The sequence below is a fragment of the Rousettus aegyptiacus genome, unplaced genomic scaffold (genome assembly GCF_014176215.1).
Source record: "Rousettus aegyptiacus isolate mRouAeg1 unplaced genomic scaffold, mRouAeg1.p scaffold_m13_p_11, whole genome shotgun sequence".
Classification (NCBI taxonomy): domain Eukaryota; kingdom Metazoa; phylum Chordata; class Mammalia; order Chiroptera; family Pteropodidae; genus Rousettus; species Rousettus aegyptiacus.
In genome coordinates this window covers 84,706,107-84,728,847 of record NW_023416286.1, presented here as the reverse complement: position 1 = coordinate 84,728,847, position 22,741 = coordinate 84,706,107, and the positions used below count along the sequence as shown (strand labels likewise).

Below are 22,741 nucleotides of genomic sequence, written 5' to 3'. Positions count from 1 at the left end.
AGAGTATGTTCAATGATACTTGAAATCACCAACATAGGCATTAAGCGCATCAGTTAAAAGAGACAACCTGGGGCCAGTTTCTAGCTCCTACGCTTCATAGTTCCATGCCTGCGGGTAAACTCTTTCATCTCTCTGTGCCACAATTTCCTCACCTGCAAAATGGAAAAAATAATAATATCATCTATGTTATAGGGCTGTTGAGAAAAGTAAATGAGTGAATATATGCAAAATTCTTAGACAAATGAATAGTGTTTAATAGTACATGCAAGTACTTGGTATTATTGTCCACTTATTCATTTTAAGCTTTGTTTTAGGTTCTAAAAGGAATTGAAAATAAGAGTTACATTAAAAACTTCTTATGTAAGTAAATTCGTGTTTTAACTTCTCCTTTGGAAAATTGGTACATAGTTTCTCTGATGCATTACCTGATTTAAAATTCTGATTACACATACGCGAACACTGAAGTGTCTCCTCACTCATAACAACTCGGTTCAGAGCATACAAAGATTGAGAAGACTAAATGTGGCAGTGGCATTAGAACACATTTTTAAAACAAACCATAGAATTCTTTTGTGGTATGACAAGTTGTTGATGCAGTTGGATATAAAACCAGTCCACCACATTCTGAAAAGATGACTGTCGGAGAATCAATCATAACTGTCTATGGATCCTTTAAATGGGGATATTTAAAGAAATGTAACATGCAGAATTAAACCTACTGAAGTCATTTTATTTTCTCTGACTCACACAAAGGATAAACAGACCTTAAGCACACTTTTCTTAAAAACTCGGCAACGAAATAAGAATAACTACATTCAGACCAAGAGAAAGAAACCGAAAATGAAATGTTTCTATTTAAAAAAAATTTTTTTCTTCACAATTTCAAAAAGATATGGTTCATCTGATCAGCGTTCCCCACCTCAGTAGAGGATAAAACAAGGAAAGCGATCCAGGTCCTTCATTTTGAAAATGAAAAATGAAAGGCCAAGGATGAAATAGGCAGCACTGCTGCAAGCCAGGTGGTGAACCCAGGGGGCACAGGAGAACCCTAATAATTAGAACTCAGCTTCCCCAAAGGAGCCGAGACATCCCAGTCCATCACAACTCGCCTGGACCCATCTCCACAGTCAGCCCACAGATCACCTATTACCCCTCTATGCCTATGTTTTTTCATACTATTTTCTGCTTGATTTTCATATTTTACCATCAACTCACCTGTAACATGTCCACAGTCAGCCCACAGGTTACTTATTATCCTTTTATGCCTATGTTTTTTCATACTATTTTCTGCTTAATTTTCATATTTTATATATATACATGTATATATATATGTATATAGTATTTTTGAAGAAAGAAGAGACTAGAATATGTAGAGTCTGGATTCTAACGTAAGCGCTGATTCTTTCTTTAATAACTTTAAGAAAATCTATAGATCTTTTGGTGACTCAGTTTATATTTGACTGAATAGCAAAATGCCCCCTTATACTTTCTAGAACCTAGATCATAAGAGTATCAGTGGCTGATGCTCTTATATGTGGTATCAGTGTTTAATTCTTAGATGAACAAAAGATTTTGTAAAGTCGAATCACAAAATCGCAAAAAAAAACAACAATATAGTCACATGTGAGAGGCATTATAAAATATTCATATTCATGAAATGTTACAGGTAAGGTGAATTTCTGTAAATAAAAGCACATTTGAAATGCAGTCAGAAACTATCACGAAATGGGACACATGGGGATTCATTTGTAATGTGAACTAGTTATCTCTTCTATCGATCCCTTTTTTGTAATCTATAAACTCGCCCATGAAATTATTTATACCCCAGAGAGAGACTAGATCTACATAGATTATTTATATATCCGTAACTCCTGCTTAAAAGAGAATTTTTTTCTGCCTTTACATGTTCTTCTTCCATGAAGCCTTCTTCTCTAATCACTAGAGTTATGAGTGATCACTTTTTCCACTGAATGTATATAGCGTTTGCAGTCCATCGTACTCATCATTAATGATGTGAGTTTTCCCTTCTAGTCCAATTTCCTAGTAGTGTTTGTTTTTGCCCCATTTTTTTCTTGGGGGGGGGGTGTGTTTCTGGTTGTCAGCCCCTCCCCTAGATGCTGTGTTTCACCTTCTCAGCTGCATTAAATTGGTTTCAATGACTTATTTCAATCTAGTGTCATCGTTCTTAAACTTCGGTAGGAAGGATAACAGGCTTCCTCAAAAGTCTGAGGAAAGCTGTGGAACTTCATAAAATTGCACGACTGCACATTCATGCACATACACACAAACAATTCGGATGTAACGTGCAGAGCTAAGAGACTCCCTGAACAATAGCTATGCTGGACAATAGGCTACACTACTTTGGTGGGTATTTTGAACTGTATGGTTCTACAGCTACTCCTTTTCTGCCCTTATTACTGCTGATAAGGCTTTGTGCTTTAAATAATAGGTACTTCAGAAATCCTAATAATTTCGTTCTAATACCAGGGAATATACCCATTCTCAAAAATCAATTTGGTAAATAGGTTAAAATAAAGCTGTAAGTATTATCCAATAACATTTTTTAGATTTTTGGGTAGGACTCAAAAGTTAATTAAATATCAGAAATATGCCTGGACATACTTAGTAAAAACAGTACAAGTCTATTAAAAAATGAGATGGAAAAGACCAAGAGCCAAAACCATGGAAATTACATGGTCTTGTTCTAACAGCTAGAGAGCTTTGTAAGTTAATTTTCCTATAATTATCTATGAAACACTTTGCTCACAAACGACATGAAGGAGAGCTTTGAATAACTGGAATTACCCACAAGAATGGTAAAATTGTGATTAAACTGAAACAATTTTGGAAATAGCCAAATTCTCAGAAGTTTAAAATGACGATCTAATAGAATGGAATAAAGAGTTACATTAATGAAGGACTAGACATTATTATTTATGAGTTGCTCATTAAGGAACGGTAAAATGTTTAAATAAAAAATTGTCATCACACATAGGCATTCTTATGCCAATTGTTAAACTACAGATGGAAGTAATGCCCATCTCAGTAATAGAAAGGTTTTATTTTTTTTCCCCAGCATAACATCCTATATTTGTAGAGCTTTAGAGAACTAGGTGAGCTTCCCCACAAAAACAAACATTTGATAAAATTCATTACAAAAATATTGATATTTTTCTAATTACTTACTGTTTTGTGAAATCTATTGTTTATTCCTTTACCCAGAATCAGGCCAACTTCTCATGAGTTTCTATTTGAACCACTGTAAACTTCCCATTTGAAAGGTACATTGACAACCCAATCTGTGTTCTCACATGATGAATCACCAGCACCTCGTGCTGGCCAACTAAGTGGCAAGCCTAAGATCTTGGATTCGACTCCTACTCAGCAAGTATTGCTCATTCCCAAACCACCCAGCACCAATACATTCTCTATTTACTCTTGTCTTCGCCTCATTATTGTACTTCTCCCACCAAATGTCTATTACTTCCATTAACACGTCTGATAAGGATCAGCTTCAATCGGTAATGCATGTCTATTATCTTTTATAGATCTTAAGTAGTCAGGATCCAGCTAGCAAGCCAATCTATAAATATTTATTGAAGTCCATTGTATTCCCCTCTTCCAGGCATGTGAGGAAAGAGTAGATAACAAGATAAGCAAAGATCTTGCTTTTATAAAACATACATTCTACAGTGGGATGACATATAGAGTAGTAAATGAATGAGATATTCAGACAGTGATAAGTGTGCCGAAGAAAATACGATTTTGTGATGTTATACAGTGACAGGCTAAGAAGGTGACAGTGAAACAACCGAGGCGTGACAGCGCAACGGCAGTGAGCACCAAGCTGTGTAACCACCTCCGTGAGCGTGGTAAGACTTCAGGGAAGGAAAAGATCAATATAAATCTGAGGATTCGTGGACGATGAGGAGCGGGGTATTTTAACCCAAGTCTTAAGAAATTGTTAATAGGTTAGTGGAAGACAGGCGAGAGAGAAAGAAGAAAGGGAGAAGAGAGGAGACTAACTCAAGATAATAAAAAGCTGCTCTTTCAAATCACCCAGTTGCCCAACTTCCTACTCCTGCAAATGGACCATGTATTATCCGAGTTTACATTTTGCCCGCCCCACTCTTCTATTTTATGCCCTACTCATAATTTAATTAAATAAAAATGTACTGAAATCCTTTACCTAAAAAATGCTGTACTTCATGAAGCATGGACTATAGATAAGATGTTGAGTCTTTCCATCTAGGAATTTATTGAGATAGTTTTAGCGTCGATGTAGTACTTTCAGAAGGGACTAAAACACCGCTATACAGTGGAATAAAACTGAAAGTACGAAAATGAAGCAGGATTGCAATGAAGAAATTTAAAGACTACAACACAGGAGTCAAGTAACTTGTTACATAAGATGAGATAAAGACAAAAATATGTAAAGGTCTAGCAAAATGATTTTTTTCCTAAGAGACTTGGGAGAGGGGGAAGGAAGACAAGAAAACAGAAAGATTAAGGCTCATGCAGTGCTCTGCGATCTATTTATTTTTTTCTCTTAAAATAGGAAATATTCCAGAATTTAAAGGTCAAAATAAAGGAACAAGCACTAAATGACAAAAATCCTGGCATTTTCTTATCATTGTTAAGAATTTAATAAGTCTATATGTACATTTCACATATAATAGTCTACATAAAACAGTATTAATGATCCTGCCTCAAATTTGTGGTACACATTTTTCAAGCAAGTATTTACAGTGGCAGTATTCAACTCTAATTATATTTCTGACCAGTTGCAGCAATTGGAAAGTAACATAGTTATTATTAAAAGTCAATGTGGTATTTATGAAGTACTTGTGCATACATTTTAAAGGATGTCCTGAATTTACATATTTTAACATTAAGAAGTGTATGTAAAGAAAGAGTGTGTAATGGGGGAAAAATACAATATATAATAGTTGATCGCTATTAGTGACATTGCATATTGTAACAAAATTGTATCATGATTTAAGTCAATTCGATTAACATATTATTTAATAGTTCACTAAGTTATAATTGTTTACACTAAATATCTACTTGTAAAAGTGCACCTTTAACAACTTGGATAATACATATATTCTTTCAGAATTGGTTGATGAACCAAACATTAGATATGTGCTTCAACTAATAAGCTCTAAAACTTAAAGTTTGAATGTTAATAATCCAAACTTTAAACACTTTTTTATTCATTGTGCATTTTAGTTTCCAAATTCTTCCATTTTCTAAGATCTAAGAAGCTCACAATTTGCCATTTTAATAAGATTGGTATAAATGCATTTAATATTCAAGATCTGACTTGTTGTCAGTCCTAATTAAAGTAAACAAAGCTTTGCAATGAATGAATTTAATTACTTTGAAACTGGTATGTCTAAGAGGAAAAGCAAATGAGTGCAATCTAATCTCAGCAAAGAATATTTATGATCATAAGCTTTGTCAATAGCAAAGTGCACCAACTGTTCATATATCTGACTTCCAAGAGATACATGAATGCTAATCAGTTCATTAGAGGCTTCTAGGTTGTGATATTTAGTGACAGGATGTAGTAGCTTTCATGTCCATGGAGCCTAATTGTACTCAAAATGAAAAATTGTTTCCAACAAAGCATCATCTTTTCTGTTTCTGATTTCCTGTTAGATGCTTTTTATGAGCTGTATACCTTTCAAGAAGCTAGCATCATTCAGTTTCTTGTGTCATATGAAAACAAGTATTGATAGGTCCTAAGATTGTCTGCTGAGGACTTTACAACCTTTACTCTAAGCTCAGGAATTTATCTTAGGTTATATGTTCCAGAAACCTGACCTTTATAATTAGAATACTCGCAATATATTACCAGAAACTATATGCAAGCAACACCTTTTCTAAGATGCTTTCTATCTGTAGGGAATAATAATAAGCACTTCAATTAACGGTACTTAATGATTAAAATAAACTGTCAAATATGAATATATTAACATGATAAAATGAGGGAAAAAAAAGCTAAGAATGGTAAAACTAATAGAACTCTACAAGAATTTAGTTTTAAAAAGCATACTTTGCCAAATGAGGTGATGCGAAAATATACCTTTGATGAATACGGACTTCATTTTTAGTTAAAAAACAAAAAAAACACAAAAAAAACAACCATCTCCACTGCAGAGAAAACGGCACCCCACTTCATAAAGGAAGAAACTGGATGAGGAGGAAAGATACAAAAGGAAACAAACACATTAGCCTGAATTGATTATTGCTGGAGCGCATTTTTATGATATTTCCCAAATGGCACAGTAAAGAAAGCTAAAATTGAACTAATTCACAATTAAGCTGAAAGCATATACAATAAAATCTATGACAAGCCAAATAATAATTTTGTGATTTGCCTAATCTCAGGGGAAAAGTGATAGAAAGAGGAAATGTGGTTGTTTTATTTCAAGTAACTCGGTTTAAAATAAAACATGAAGAGTGTCTATCAGAGCTCATTTTGAAAGCAGGTTATCCTTTCATGTAGAATTCTGAAGTCCATATGGGATTTTAATAATGCACAGTGGTAATACTTTATGGTTACACAAAAGATATCAGTCTCTAATTCCACAGAATGGTTTGCAAAGCAACTCGACATTAGTTTCAGGAAATAAAGTTTATTACTTCAATTACTCATTAGAGATTTAGCCACAAAGTTGGCAAAACCAAAGATAATTGAATTCAAAAGAAACCTTAAATTAAGCAGAACATAAGTCTAACGCTATTAATTTTATATATGCATATGTATGTGCATATATATATTCGCACACATATATCTGTCAATTTTATTTTAGGTCTGGAGAATACCTACACAAGTAGTGATAGTGACAAACTCATTTTGATTTTGGAACTGTGTAGTATTTCTAAATAAAATAGTAAAGTTTTTGGAACATGAGTTAATTTTTAATATATACCAACCCTTGAAATTAAGCTGATTCATCACGCCAGTTTATAAAATCTTTATCTGCTTCCTGAAACATTTCAAAATACCTAAATCACATTATGACTTTAGGCTCAAGCTTCCTCAAATTGAGTTTTCGTCTTTTCAATTTACTATAAACTGCAGGAGGAAATAGGGCAAGTGGAAGGGAAAAGATGAGAGAAAATATTATCCAAGTTGATAGAAAGGAGAAAAAATTGCAATCAATGGAATACACTTCTGTTATTATTCGTGATAGATAAGCACTTTGATAAATTTTCCTGCAAGAAGGCAGAGGTTTAGCTTACAATTTAGCCCTACGGAATGATCTCTGGTTGTGCAAATGTACTTAAAATGTTAAATAATTTGTAATTCCGGTTGACAAGTAACTTAAGTTATTTAGATATCAAAAGGATATGGACATCTTTGTCACAAACTTATCGTGCAAATCCTCAGGATGGGGAAAGGTTTCCAAGTCCTTCTCAAGCTGTTGAAGCTGCCTGCCCATCTGCTTCAAGTTCTTTTCCAGCGTCTCTACAGAGACTAAAAGAGAGTATATTAAATGCCTTGAAAGGACAAAATTATAATATATAAAAGGTAAAACACTGTCCAAAGAAAACATTTGTGAAAAACCTTACAATAAAAAAATATTCACTATAATAAAGAAAAAGTAAATTTCACTAAGTTTTTTTAAACCTTTCCATTCTTAAATCCAGGAATAAAAGAAATTTATTGTCTTTAAGACATTAGATGAAATTTAGAAAGTGCTTACATGAACGAACCACATTTAAGAAACGATTTTTTAAAACTAGAGTTCTTGACCTCTATACATCATACAACATAATCAGTCTATTCAGATAAAGAGGCAAAGAAAGACCATGTTTTTAAAACTAAACCCAGTTTAATCTAATTTTAACATTTTTCAAAATCGTGATCTCTTTGAGAGGGAACAGCAAGTATATGAAAAAGATGGGCAAAGTGTAATGGTCCAACCTGATCTACAATGAAACAAAAGGCATCAGGCTACGTGAATAACATGTGGAGAAAATGTCAAACTTTCTTTACTGGTACCCCGAGCACAACCTGTGTTTTCCTTGTCTAATAAAGATTTTCCTTCTTTGACTTAGTTGTTCTCACAGTACACATGAAGGAAGATATGGTAAAGCAGGGCACTATCGGAATGAACTGGCCACCCAGCGAGACTGACATTAGGTATCGCTTCCTAATAGCTTTGCATAGTCAATTTTAGATGATATTAGGGAAAGAATTAGCAAAAGAAGATACAGTAGCCCAAACCAAATTTTTGAATATTTGCTTTAGGTTCAAATAAATTTTAGCTAAAATTTCTTTTGCATCCCACTACTGCGAAATAAACAAAATGACATTAAAATTGCAATTATATAATAATTCTAGTTACTCTACCATTTTCAGGCTTCAACCTATTCCTGAGGAAGAGGTGTAAGTCAGGCATAAGGAGGTAAATACTCTTGAAAACAACTTAATTGCCCAACCAATGGGACCGTGTGAAAAAAAAAAAAAATATATGGTTTACGACCTTGGTTCAGTAGAATGGAATAAAAGGGAGGTTGGGGGAAAATGTTGCAAAAGAACATGGAGTAATATATATTTTTCAAACTGCTTGCACACAAAGTAACATTTGCCATTCTAACATATTTATAGCTGTTAAGAAAACCTTAACATATTTTTGTTGAAAACACAATTAGCAAGCTAATTCTCAGGTACAATGTTTAATGAGTCCAATGAATGAACTCTTCAGAGAACCACATGACAGTTGTTTGCACCTAAAGAATGATAATACTTTAACCTTTGGCTCCCACTATAGAGAAGCCAGTCTGAAGTTAAATTGAGACATAGCTTCTCTACAGATTTTTGCTACTCATATTTCCCCTTTCTGTGATCCTTAACGTTGAGACAATAACTCAGAGAACAGAATTCATAAATGTTTCTATAATGACAGCATTTAGTGTGTTAATTCAATTAACTCATGTCCCCAATATATCTTGCTATCAGTAAATATGTGCTTAGAAGAATATATAAGCCATACAAACACTTGATGCTATGAATCAGGTTCAAAAAAGTGCATTTGTAGCATAACAGAGCGTGTAATGGTCATAGGAAGTTATAATAATAATAGTAACAGCTGCTGAAATTTACTGAGTGCATATATATGTATGGCAGGTACTGTCTTAAGTGATCCATATTAATTGATTTTTTAAATCCTCACAAGAACATTATGAAAGAGATATTATCATTATCCCCGTTTTACGGATGACGAAACTAGAGTTGAGTGGTTGAAGTAAAAGTCAAACAATTAAAAGGTGGTGAAGCCAGAATTTGAACTCAGGCAGTTTAATTCCAGACTTTATTTTTTAAACCATTTAGCTACACAGAAATTATTAATTACAGACATTTTATTTTTACAACACCTATCTACCTGTCTGTCTGTAACAACAGATATGGTTTTCACATAACTTTTTTTTTTGGTATATTCTTGCCTAGTGTAATACCAAGTAATCCGCATGTGGCTAAAGCAAGCATTCTCAGTGGATGGGTAAACAGACAGATATGCTACTTTGTTTTCTTAAACGAACAATTAATGTGGTAACATACCACTGACTAAAACCACGTACTTTAAATGTGAGTTAGAATGCCGATACCATTTTATTATGCACACAAGTTAAATCTGAGAAAGACCTAGAGAAAGGACAAATGAAAACCCGGCGGGCTCCCTTGTAACAAAAAGCACATGGCAAACGTCGAGAGGGAACGTAGCTGCATTGTTTTTTTCTGACATAAAATATGACATAATATATCATTCTAACACCTTCCAATTCTCCAACACCAACTGAGTGTCTTCCAATTCCAACTCAATTCGGACAGTACGGGAAGTTAGCACAAACACCCCACGTTTAAGAACTTAGTCCCATGAAACTGCCCTCATTCATACAACAGTCACAAGTCCCAACGACCACCCATCCTTCTGACAAACTGGCTATCGATCCTGAGGTTCCCATGCCCCCTCCGTCTTATTTTCCACAATTTGTAGAATGATTCAATAGAACTCAGGGAAGTACTATACTCACTATGACAGTTTTCGTATAGAGAATACAACTCAGGAATAGGCATATGGAAGACAGCCAGGGGGTAGGGGACAGGAGGCACAGGGCTTTCATGCCCTCTCCAGGTACACCGCCCTGCCAGACATCAACGCCCTGCTGGACGTCAACGCACTCACAAAGACAAGCTCCCTTAGCTGGGTAGCTTCAGGGTTCTTACTAAAGCTGCCTAACAAAGACATGATTGATTCAGCGTAATCTCCACCTGCTCCCCTTTCCTGGAGGTCAGAAGGTGGACCGAGAGCTCTCACCCTCTAATCGCAAGGTTGGCAGCTCTCACGACTAGCCCCCAACCCGTCCTGACACTACCTAGGATTCCTCACCCCTCCTCCCCCATCCATAGTGGCGTCCTCTCACTAGCATACAAAGCACACTATTGTTTAAGCTTCTTCAAAGGTTTTAGGAGTTCTATGTCAGAAACCAGGAAATACACACTGTTTACTATACCACGTGGACACAGAAATGTGTGTCCAGAACTTCAGTACCTGTGAGGAGGTGTGAGAGGAGTACATTTTGGATTCTGGTCATTCTCAGAGCAATCTAGCATCCTGCACTGCCCTCAGAGGAGGCCAGCTGCTTGGAATGGAACACAGAACCACCCCAGTGAGCGAGTGCTTCTCAGTGGGATGGAGGAAGAGCTTAAGGCTCAGATGAAAGGCATGGTGGCTGATCCTTTGAGCCTTTTCCAACTCCTAGGCAGCCAGTGGGTCAGTTACTACATCCAACCATCATGACTTGAAGCAATGTCCCAATAGCTTGATTTCCACATCAGTGAAACGGGATGGACCTCACCTCATATTTTAAACTCACAGATAATTCATAAAAGATCTAATGCTATAATACGGGGTGAAGAATTTTTTTAGAAATGGAGAGTACTATGAGGTCTTATTTGTTCTTAGAATTTGGTAATAAATGAGGAGCTTAACGACTGAATGAGTAAAGAATGTTAGAATCAAACAAAACGTAAAGAAAATCATCATCATCACCTTCATCATCATAATGCCAGAAATAGTGTCATGCGCATCAGGCTAAGAAGAAAGTGGCTAATTTCAGAAATGAAATATTAGAAATGTTTGGGGGTGTATTCAAACATTTAAGGTTGACATCATAAAGATCAGGCAAAGTGTCTTAGAAAATGGTTCTGTGATTACTCTACAGATGGAACCCCAACCCAAGCCATGACTTATGCTTCATTGGCAGTCTCTCAATACATTATCTGTATATTATGGCTAATAGGATTTAAGTACAATCGACTTTGCATTGATGGTTTTTAAATAAAGACCAATTCACACTTGGAAGAGAGAAAAGCATGTGCAAATTCTAGGCTAATAGAATATAATCCAATGTTTGGGTAAAACAAAAGAGCATTTAAGAATTTTCTTGATGCATTTTTTCAGCAATTATATTTCTACAGATAGCTCCTTTATATATTTTTGAATATAAATAAACATAATTTTACCACACTTCACCTGTGTCGAGTTCTTGAGGTCAGTGACTGTATTCTTTTTATGTTAGAACTACAACAAAGGGTTTAAACTACACCCTCCAAGAGGTGTTAATTTACTGGAGTGTCTGTATGTGACCAATGCATGTATTTTTTATCTTTCAACTTTATCCATTTCCTGACCAAGCAATCAATCTTATTTTTTTTTGTTCTTTTCATTATTTAGAAGTAACAAAACATGTCATCATCGAACAGAGTTGACTAGATAATTTTAAGGCATTTTCAACTTTTGCATGTAGCTCAGTTATTTTTTAGTCAGATGGAATATCTCTGTCGGCTCAGACATCACGTGTCTCTGCCCACGACCACCTGCCCGTCTGTAATCTGCACACCTTGGTGGCAGCAGAACCATGAATTCTGTTTCCTGTGATACGAACCTGCTAGTCTAGACCCTCGTCTCTCCTGCAACCCTCAGGCCTCAACAATCACGATGTCCCTCATAGTTTACTTGACAAATAGCGTCTAATTTCCTGCTTGCTTGGACGCTGTTCAAGCCACCTGGAACACTTCGCTCCGCTCTCTCTGGACTTCTCCTGCTTTCCTCCAGTGCCTTCTCCACACCGCACATGGAAATGTCCACACAAACATCACTTTAAAGATGCCCCTTCCCTGCTTAAGAGCAGCGGTGAACTGCTTACAGGACGACAGCTGAGCTCCGCCCACAGCCTGGCTGGGCTCCACTTCATGTTCGGCCACAGTTACGTCCGAAACGACGACATCAGGCTTGCGCTTTCCCTGCCCTCATCCCTCTTCATCCATTCTGTACCTGATGCTGGAAATATCGGCCTTGCCCGCTCCGCCTGAGTCATTCCCATTCATGCTTTCTAAAAAGTGTAAATACTCCAGCCATCGCCTTGGTGAGGTGCCCTCCCAAACCACTGTACTTGATAATTATCTCATCTGTGAGATTACTACACTCTATTACTTTTATCTTTTTTATGTGTCTTTCCCAATTGACTGGGGATTCTTTAAGGGAAGACACCATATTTTACCCATCTTCACATTTTCAGTTACATTGCACAAGCACAGACGCTCAAATGTTTGCTGAAGAAGTGGGTTCTGGAATTAATGTTAACCCCTCAAAATAAAATCATTAAAAATGAAATGCGAAAATACAATGGATTAGATATCTAAAACCTTACATTCTAAGACACAGACTTGTCTCCAAATGCCTTGTCATTATGATAATTATACACTAGAGATGTTAAAGAAGCTTTGAATAAAAGTTAAAAATCACAACTATAAATATTTAAGCAATCATGAATATAGGCTTTCTGTATTACGATGGCTTCTATAATTTACCAGGTTAAGATTTCAAATAAGAAAGTAGAGATTACTATGCACATTTAAGAAACCCTTGTAATTAAATAATAACTGTGAATATCTCCTAGAGTTGTTGGTCATTATTTTCTAACAAGCTTACTAAAATGTCACATTCAAATCTCTTAAGTATCAATGATACATTCCAGGGAAATTCATTTCTTCGAAGAATGCTCAAACAACTTATTACCATAAAACAATACAAACATTCAACCTAAATTAACCTTCCTATACTCATAGACTCAATTGCTTTGTAAGAAAAACTAGAGGCTATAACATTTCAGGCTCCCAATGAAATAATTTTTCTTAGACAGTAATAAGATTCTAAGAATATTTTACAAATACAAGTTCGAAATAATAAATTGGATGGACAAAAACCTCAGTAGAATTAAAAAATTCTTAACATTAAGTAGGCCTGTAACAAAATCTAACTTCTAGAATACCATTATAAAACCCATTATTATTCTGAAAACGTTCAAAACTGAGACAAAATGGAAAAAAGGGAGAAACTCAAAATAAATTGAAGCTTAGTTCACCACAGGAAAAGGTAAATTGGAAGAAGCAATGCTAAGCGAGTAGCCATTTATCCTGTCTTACCTTTCTCTGCTCAGCTCTTCTTCCCATTGTTCTGATCACTGATGGACCCCACATAATGATAAATTATAATTTACATTCCCCAATTAATTTACCTATGCAGCGAGGGTTTTGCTGTTATTCTTAATATCACACTGCAAAAGAACTGCCTCCATTTTCTATGGAACCTGGAAGACGGAAAGGGGGGAGGCGAGCAGAGGAAACTACGAGCAGAGCCAAGGGCAGGGTGCCGGCCACCCTGCTGACCGGCTTCCCTCGTGCTGGGTTGGGGGGCGGGGGTGGGGAGCAGCAGCCTTGTCTTCCACAGCTACAAAGAGGGTGGTCAGGGCAAAACAGCTTTTTAGGAGAGAAAATACTACCACTGGGAGAAGCCTATTAAATAGAAAAATCATGTTTACCTATAAAATTTGAGAATTCCTTTTCTATAGACAAGATGTTCAAAACTGTGGTAAAAATAATAAACAGAAGATGTCCCTAGGAGAGATATTTGTGACGACGCCCAATTTGTTCCTTCGGGGTAAGGGTTTTGTGTGCGTGTGTGCAGGAGGGAGGTGCTTCTGCGTTTTGACGTGTCTCGTGGTAAATATCGAGGGTAGACTGACTGACTTGTAAATTACGGGCTGAGTTCTCACATATGGTTCCTGGAGACCGTGCAGCCTGACCAGCCCTGGACTGTTCATCTCTGGACCTGAAAAATTCCATTTCTTTTATCAAGATCTTTTTTATCCTTTTTAGCTTTAAGATTTTTTACCCTTTAGATCTTTTCCCCTGAACTCCAGCTGCCTACTAGATTTCTTTCCTTGACGTTTCATAGGCATCTTAAACTCACGTCTTCACGCTGGAACTTCTTACCTTCCCCCTTGTTGGCTCCCACATCTTGGTTGATGACTAGTTTTACAACTCCTCTCTTCCTCTCATACCCCACACACTGGATCACAGAGGAAATCCTGTTGCTCTTATCTTCTAGTAGATTGGGTGTCTCCATCTTTCCCACCACCCTTGAGGCCTCCTCCTGGTTCAAACCAACATTACCTCTCCCCGGGATTACTACAGCTTCCGAGTGGTTTCACCTGCTTCTGCCATTTTTCTTCTCATTTTTCTTGAAAACGCAAGTCAGACGTCACTCTTCTGCTCAAAAGCCTTCCAATGGCTACCTCGATTATCTTAAGTGTTATTTCATATTCCTATATGGCATTCCTTAATAATTCTCACTGATGAATTTGTTTTTTAAATAACATGCAAACGCCTCCATTAAAACAAAACAAAACAAAAACACCTCCAAGTTGTTGAAGAGTTGCTGGAGATTAGTTGTTTTTAAAGATTGTTTAGTAGTAGAAACCCTTTTTCAAAAGAAATCTTATATCGAAGTTCAAAATATGAAATGAAAATAGTGTCAGGCTGAAGCACACGAAGGAAAATAGAATCTATTTTCCGAATTTCATTTGCTGTGCTGGTGGGTCCAATTGGTAAAAATTCACTGAGCTGTGCATTTATGATTTATCCAATTTCCTATATGAATATTATTCTCTAATTTTTAGAAAAGTACAAAAAAGTTTTCAACAACATAAATCTACAAAGTTCTTGGGCTTGTATTCTAAAGTTTGCATGAAGTCTCATGAAGAAACAGTTGGAATCTATTCAAATAACTTTTGAGTCTATATAATTTCCATAATAATATATTACTCAGACTCATGTTTACCTGCAACATTAATGACACCAGAGAGAGATGTGTGTCAACAGGTAATAATCACTGAAAAATAACAGCGACAACCACCATGACAAATGTTAAGAATATTACACAGTGCTTACTAGGTGCTCTCTAAGCTTTATAAGTATTTACTCATATTAACCTATTTAATCCTCACTATAAACCTCTAAATTCAATACTGCAATTACTCCCATTTTAAAGGTAAGAAATAAAGACCCAGAGAGGATAAGGACCTCATCCAAGGTTATACCTCTACCAACGGGCAGATCTGGGGTTTGAACCCCAGTTATCTATTTTCGGAGTGAAAACAGCCTTTCCCAGAAGACAACGCCTCTACAATCTAACTGGATCGCATTTTTACTTGGCCCGCTAAAATAATTACTGGAGTAATTGTAACTGTCACTGCCTGTTAATAAAAATTCCTTTAATTCAGAGGGAAATAGATACATTTTGGTTCTAACTGCTTTAGTATTTGCTTTGATGATATAAGAAAAGGGTATTTTACAAGCTCACCACCAACAACCCTTAAACATTAAAACATTTCATAGCATGATGATGTTTTCTACATATATCAGTGTAACTTTCCTTAATCATTTCATCATTCTCAAAAATGATGGGTTTACCTCCATCAGTTACGGGAGTGATGACAACGATGACTGTAGTGGGTTAAATAGTGCCCCCCCCTCCCCGAAATTCACATCTACCCAGAACTTCAGAACATGACTTGCTTGGAAATAGGATCTTTGCAGAGGGAAAGGGTTAGGGAACCTCAAGGTGAAATCACCCTGGGTTTAGGGTGGACCCTAAATCAAATGACTGGTGTCCTTATAAAGCGAAGTGAGGACACAGAGGAGGCAATATGGAAACGGAGGCAGAAAAACGTCAAGGATTGCTGGCAGCCACTAGAACCTAAGAGGGAGGGATGGATGCTTCTCCCTGAGAGCGTCCAGAAGGAACCAATCCTACTGACGCCTTGATTTCAGACTTCCATATTGCTGAACAGTTGAGAGAATAAATTAAAAAGGGACCTAGTGTGTAGTAATTAGTTACGGCAGCCCTAAAAACTAATATGCCTACTAATACAAGATTTTGCAAGCTGCATAAACGTAGTCTGGTTTTGGGGAAGAGGTGGCAACTCTACCTGCAGCATTGGATCAAATGCATGCTTCTTCACCCATTCAGTTCCATGTCAACCTTGCGAACAATGGGATGCAGCAGATGGCCATAAATGTGTTTGGTCAATCCACTGAGGTTTCTTTAGAGTACACAGATTTGCTATGTTAAGCCATCCTTCAGAATGTTCTCATCTACCCTGCTTGTAATTGTCCACTTTACGTTGCAAAACTGAGGTGTACTAAATACCTCATTAGAACCAGAAGTCTAAGAGAGCTCCGAGACCCTGGCTGTCGCTGTGGATCCTGTCCTGTTCCTTGAGGTTAGCTATGGCTCACAGGTGACACTGATAGAACTGTTCAAGTAGCTATTTCAAATCTGTAGCCAGCCAAAAATCTGCAAACACTGTAAACCGTTAGCTTCTCGAGAAGATTAATGCTGTATTGATGCCACTTTCCGTCTGCTAACCTCCAAAAAGATATAGAGGTCTTCCCAATGTGGTTTTCTTCTTCATCATCATCTATCAGCCCAAGCAGCAGCCGACTCAGGAAATGTTCCTAGCTCGGTGTCTAAAAAAATAATCTTTAGCTGCAAGTAGTTCCTCTATGCCCAGCGTTCTTCAATGTCAGACTACAGAATCCTTTATCTTTCTAGGGATTTTGGCTGTCGTCTTTCTACAGTCCACACTGATGCTTTCCAAAACAGTTTATGTTTGCAGTATAAAGTACTGCATGGAAGTCTCCCATTTAAACTTCTGATGCTGACTCTACATAAATAATCCCTGAGAATAACCTGGCAGGATTTAAAACAAAATGCTGCTCATCAGACCACTTGGACCTTGTGGCTCCTTACCAGCACACACACCATACTCGCAGAGTGCTGTGAATCGTTTTCAGAAATCCTGGAATTATCTTGTGAATAGCCCACTCATATTTCATCATACCTTTTTATGCTCAAAGCGGTAACTTTCAAATGTAAAAATTTTACAAATACTGCCCTTTTATTAAGTACATGCAAATCTATATGTGAATTACATTCTTAAAAAAATAAATTTACCTTTCCTTATATTTGACTTATAATATTAAATTTATTTCGTGAGTCCTAAGTGTAGCTATTAGATGGCTACAGATCATCAAATTAGATCATTGAGACCTAACTCCATAGGAATCTCATCGATGAGCTTTACAGACACAGCTCGTCGCTCAACCATCCACCTGGAGAACCAATGCCACGCAGCCAGGAGACATGCAATGTTTACACTATTTCCACAGGAAAATGAAAAAAGAAAAAAAAAAGGCAAAACCTTCAATCTATTTCTTCCCTTTGGAAAAGTGTCAACAGATAATTCAGCGTTGCTAGTCTTTATCGGCTACTTGCTTATAATAAAATACAACCATTAGGGTAGCAAAACAGGAATAAATGGTAAATAAATCTACATAGGGATAAAGAAAAAAAGACAAAAAAAAAAAAAACCCACCAAACGTAATGCATTCCAGTGTAAATGAATACATTCTAAAATAAAATTTAGGAGATGCCATAGATCTAACCCTGAAATTAAATGTAAATATTCATGAATATATTTATTTAGAATGCCTCAGTGTTTCCTTATTCATGTACTAATTTATATGTCATGTCTATTCAAAAAAGGAATTGACGCATACTTGTAATTATTTAAAAGATGTGATAATTCATGGTTTGTAGAAGAACCTCTGATAGTCTTTAATTGATTGCTAGTGACTGAACATTCAACACAACAAGGCTATGACTTTCTTTAACTGATCTGATAAAGTGAAAAAAGTCATTCAGTCTAGGCTACACTATTCTATAGGCAAAAACTCTAAGCAAGACAAGGTAGCGTATTAGTTTGGTAGGGTTGCCATCACAGATTACCCCAGACTGGGTGGCTTAACCAACACAAAGCCATTTTCTCACAGTTCTAGAGTCCAAGATCAAGGGGTTAGTAGGTTTGGTTTGTTCTGAAGCCTCTCTCCTTGGCTTGCACATGGTCATCTTCTTGCTGAGTTTCACATAGTATGTCTTCTGTGAGTGTACATCGCTGGTGTCCCTGAACCTAGATTTCCTCTTCTGATAAGGTGACTAATCAGGTTGAAATAGGACCCTAAAGGACTCATTTTCTAACTTAATTCCCTCTAAAAGCCCCGTCTCCAAATACAGTGACGTTCTGAGTCATGGGGTTAGGCTTTCTACATATAGGGACAAAATTCAGTCCCAAACACCATATATTTTTATGCTCTTCATGGATATTTTAATTAAAACAATATCCTACATGGTTGTCTTCTTAAAATTATTTCGATAGAAATGCCCCACACTAATAACAATGTGTCCTGTCAAATTACTTTATTGTATTGGCAGAAATGTACACTAATGCATATTTTCAAAAACTTTAATATATTACAATTGATTTCGAACATGAAATGAACTGTTTATCTCACAAAATTATGAGGTCCCAACCTGTAACCTTCATGACATAATCGTTCCAACTAACAATGTTAGTTAATTCTTTTGTATAATAAATATTTTTATGTATCAACAATATACATTTAAAATACAAAATGCACTTAAATTAATAGTAGTGAATATGCAAAGAATATCTATCAATCTCACAAATCATTTTAATTGGCATTTTTGGAAGCCTACACTATACGGAGGTAAATGGAAGCCTTTGAAAATGCTTTCTGCTTGTTATAGCAGATGAATTTGAAATTTTCAAACACGATGCAGTTTCCAGGTGGCAGCCACCTGGAAATTAAGTGTTCTAAGTGTTCACAGTAGGTGAATAAAAGATAAACATTTTGTACTTAGTAAGGCATTTATCATAAAATGTTGGAAAGTCACGAGGAATTGGAAACCAGGAGATGTATTTGAGTAGACAAATATTTGGGTCAGACCACAAAATTACTAGCTAAAAGCAAACAAATAAAGTCTTAAAAGCAAAGAGGTCTATAAAATGGAGAGGAAAAAAAAATCAAATGTGAGATAGAAAAGAATGCTCCTGAAAGCTAAAAAAGTAGAAACAAAAAACAGATGACAGAGTCAGAACTGGGCTATCATCGAATCCCCTCTACTAACACACTGAATATTGGCCTTCCTATAGAAGCTAATTACATTCCCAGCAGTGCCAGGAATAGTCTCTAGTCTAGAACAGTTCTTAAATAGTGTTCTAAGATTTTCTGGAAAATCGATGCATTTATCCTTAAGGAAAGAGTGGAATACACGGACATTTAGGTGAGGTCCCCGGGAAGGACCAGGAAAAAAGCACCAAAGGGGAGGTGGCACTTACTTTTCTTAATGAAGGAAAGAACTAGACAGCATTCTAGGCGGCATCTGCCACTGTCCATAGATTTAACTTAGAATCTACCACACGGCTCTCAGTTGAAGTGCTGAAGGCTATAAAGAGACAGGGCAAATGAGATAAAGAAATAGATGGAAGCAGAGAAACAAGGATTTTCGTGAGTAAATAAATCTTGAAGAGGAGAGGCTAAGTATACTAAGAACTAGAGTAGGAATAAAGAGCCGTGTTTTATGGCATATTGCGACCTACATTGAGATGTAGCTGGAAATGGCAAGTCAACTGTTGGATATACATGTGTAGAGCTTAGGAGGACAGTCTGGGATGTAAATTTGCAAGTCATTAACGTTATGATGCTATTTAAGCCCTTGGGAACTGAAGAGAGCACCCCAGGAAAAGCCATACAGAGGGAAAAACAGAAGGACTCAGCATTAGGCTAATAACAGCTAAACTTAAGAGGTTGCACGGGAGAAGTAAAGTATGTGGAGAGTAAGAGGGAGGAGTCAGTTGAGACAGAAACCAGATATGGGTGGGGTGGCCTGAGTGGCACTAAGATATAGAAACTAAACCTTGGACCAGGAGCAAGACAAGAACTGTTTCCTGACACGGGATAATCATACAACATACACTTGTTAAGTGAATGAATGAATGAATGAATGAATGAATAAGGTACAGGCGGGGAAACAATGGCCTTTCTCAGAGTGACTATCTAGGGGAGAATGGAAATATATTTTAGAGCTATGATAACCCTAAAAACGCAGAGCTGAACAGGGTGACACTGTAAACTTACCTTGGTTTTAATACACCCCAAAACCCCACAGTTTTACCATAGTTCCTGTTCATTAATAAAATACCATTCCACCAATTTAATACTGAATCATGTTATACGAAATAATCAGTAAGAGTTTCGTAGATTAGAGTTCATTCATTTCCATTGTATAGATAAGGGAAAGATGCATTCAACCCTTAGAAGTCCGGAAAGAGAAGAAATATTACAATGGCATACAGAAATACAATAATGACCGAAAATATTTCCACTGAAATACAACAGAAAAGCTGTAAGCCATTATCTCTTAGAAAAGAAGCAGCCCTAACGAAGTAGATTTTTGAAAATTGTCATACGGGTAAGCTCATTAGTTGTAATGAAAATTCCCCCTGCTGATCCAGAAGTACCTAATGGCCAGGATTTGTTATGTCTCAAAAACAAAGGTACTTTTTAATTCATGTGATAACTCACTGAGGAGATTTCAAATCTGGAAACTTTTAAAAGATGATATATAAGAGCACTGAAATTCTCCAAAGCAGACAGACTTATTTCATCTAAAACATTACATTTATTCCTCTAAAGTTTCATTCATTAATAAGGTAATATGAACACAAAACGAAATCATGCTCGACCATCACTTACACATAAAACATTATTTCAGTCATGGCTACTCTATTTCAAATATGAAGTTGGCTGCTCCCTGTGAAACACATTAACGGTATCTGCTGACCGATACACATATGCTGCCTCTGCTGTAACAGATGGAAACGAAAAAACCCCCAAGGCCCCAGACTGCCCACAGAAACACCAAGAGAGAAAACAAACAGAAGAATCTAATAACCAAGTTACAACTCTGCAAGCCCTCCTGAAAGTTAAATATCAGGATATTTAACAGAATTTTAAGTGCAATCGAATGAATCAAGATAAATGGTATTTTAAAAACTTAATTTATGAGCAAAAACTGCTGAAAAATAAGTTCTATAATTAAAAATGCGTCTGAAAGAGAAGCATGCTCAGGCTTCCTGTTTGGTTTTAGAACTGGTAGGAAAGATGGTGACGTGATCAGAAATGCAAACTGTTATTAGCAGAAAACGTTCACACTGCTTTAATTCTTGCTAAAACCTAATGTCGATATAAACTATTAACCACTCGACTAGGTTTTAGCAAGAATTAAAGGTATTTTGCTCCACTTTTTTCATCTACCACTCTGTTATTCATTAAGTTTAACATTCATCAAGAATGCCCATTTTCAATTCTTTTTCATCCCATTTATTCCTAGTCCAAAATTTCAGAAAAATCTCATTTTAGGAAAGTTGCCTTCCCTAAGTTAAAGAACTGCTCACTTAAAAGTTATTTTGAGTATCATTGAGTTATTTTTAATGTTCCTCTCCTCCCTGGGCCCTTTGGCTCTATTTCACATTATTTAATATACAAAAATAATTAGATTATTTCCATTTTTAAATTTCACTTACACACACACAATCTTCTTATATCAAGGACATTTTTAGGTAGCACAAAGGCAAAGTAATTCAATATCCTTAGATCCAGTAAGAGATAGGAGTGAAAAGTAAAATAAAAAGTTTAGTTTTGGTCTTAAAAATCCAGACTAATATTTCCAAACTCCCCCTCCTCCACAGGATGCATGAGATAAACACTTGAAAGAAACCTACAACTCAGGAGAAAGTGTCAAAGAACATCTCATCCAATCGCATGCCATTGTGCAGATAAAGCACTACGAATCCCCAATTTATAGAAGAAAAAACAATTTAAAGGGGGTAGAGAATGATAAAAGTGATTTTTTAAAAGAATATTCACTATAATATGAAAAAAAGTATCCTTCAAGTTGACAAATTCCAGTTATAAGAATGAAATAAACAGATTACAAAACAATTTGATATTGCCAGTGACCAGTGGTCAACACACATGAAAAATACAGAAAGTCCAATGAGTTATCTTCCAAAGTGTATACCTATGCATTTGTATAGATTTATCCAAATATGTAGTCATAAATTGGTTGTTTGGAGCCAATTAAGTTTTTTTTTCTTTTTCTTTATCCATAACATCAGTCAAATGAAAAGTAGACTCTTCAGGTGGTCAAAACCTGCATTTACATCATATTTTAACCAAGTCCTATCCTATCGATGACCTTTTATAACCTCTTCTTTTATAACCTCTTAGAAGCAGGTTAGAAATTGGATATCAGGAAGAAGTGATGGAATCTGGGGTAGTCTGGTGTCTACTAGGACAAAGAAAGATGGCTTCACCTGGAAGGTGGGTGGAGGGAGATTTAAGACTCAGGCAGACGGGGGACACTGATTACTATTACTTATTCCAGATACATAC

At 36.3% G+C, this 22,741-nt stretch overlaps 1 protein-coding gene across 2 annotated transcripts in view; it reads right to left on the bottom strand.

Moving 5' to 3' along the window:
• The window catches only part of DIAPH3 (diaphanous related formin 3), a 430,201-nt gene that overhangs the window by 145,821 nt on the left and 261,639 nt on the right, over positions 1 to 22,741 (bottom strand). For both annotated transcript variants that reach the window (XM_036228908.1, XM_036228909.1), the window contains exon 22: positions 7,365 to 7,489. In XM_036228908.1, coding sequence (XP_036084801.1) covers positions 7,365 to 7,489 — 125 coding nt within the window. The remainder of the gene's footprint in view (positions 1 to 7,364; positions 7,490 to 22,741) is intronic.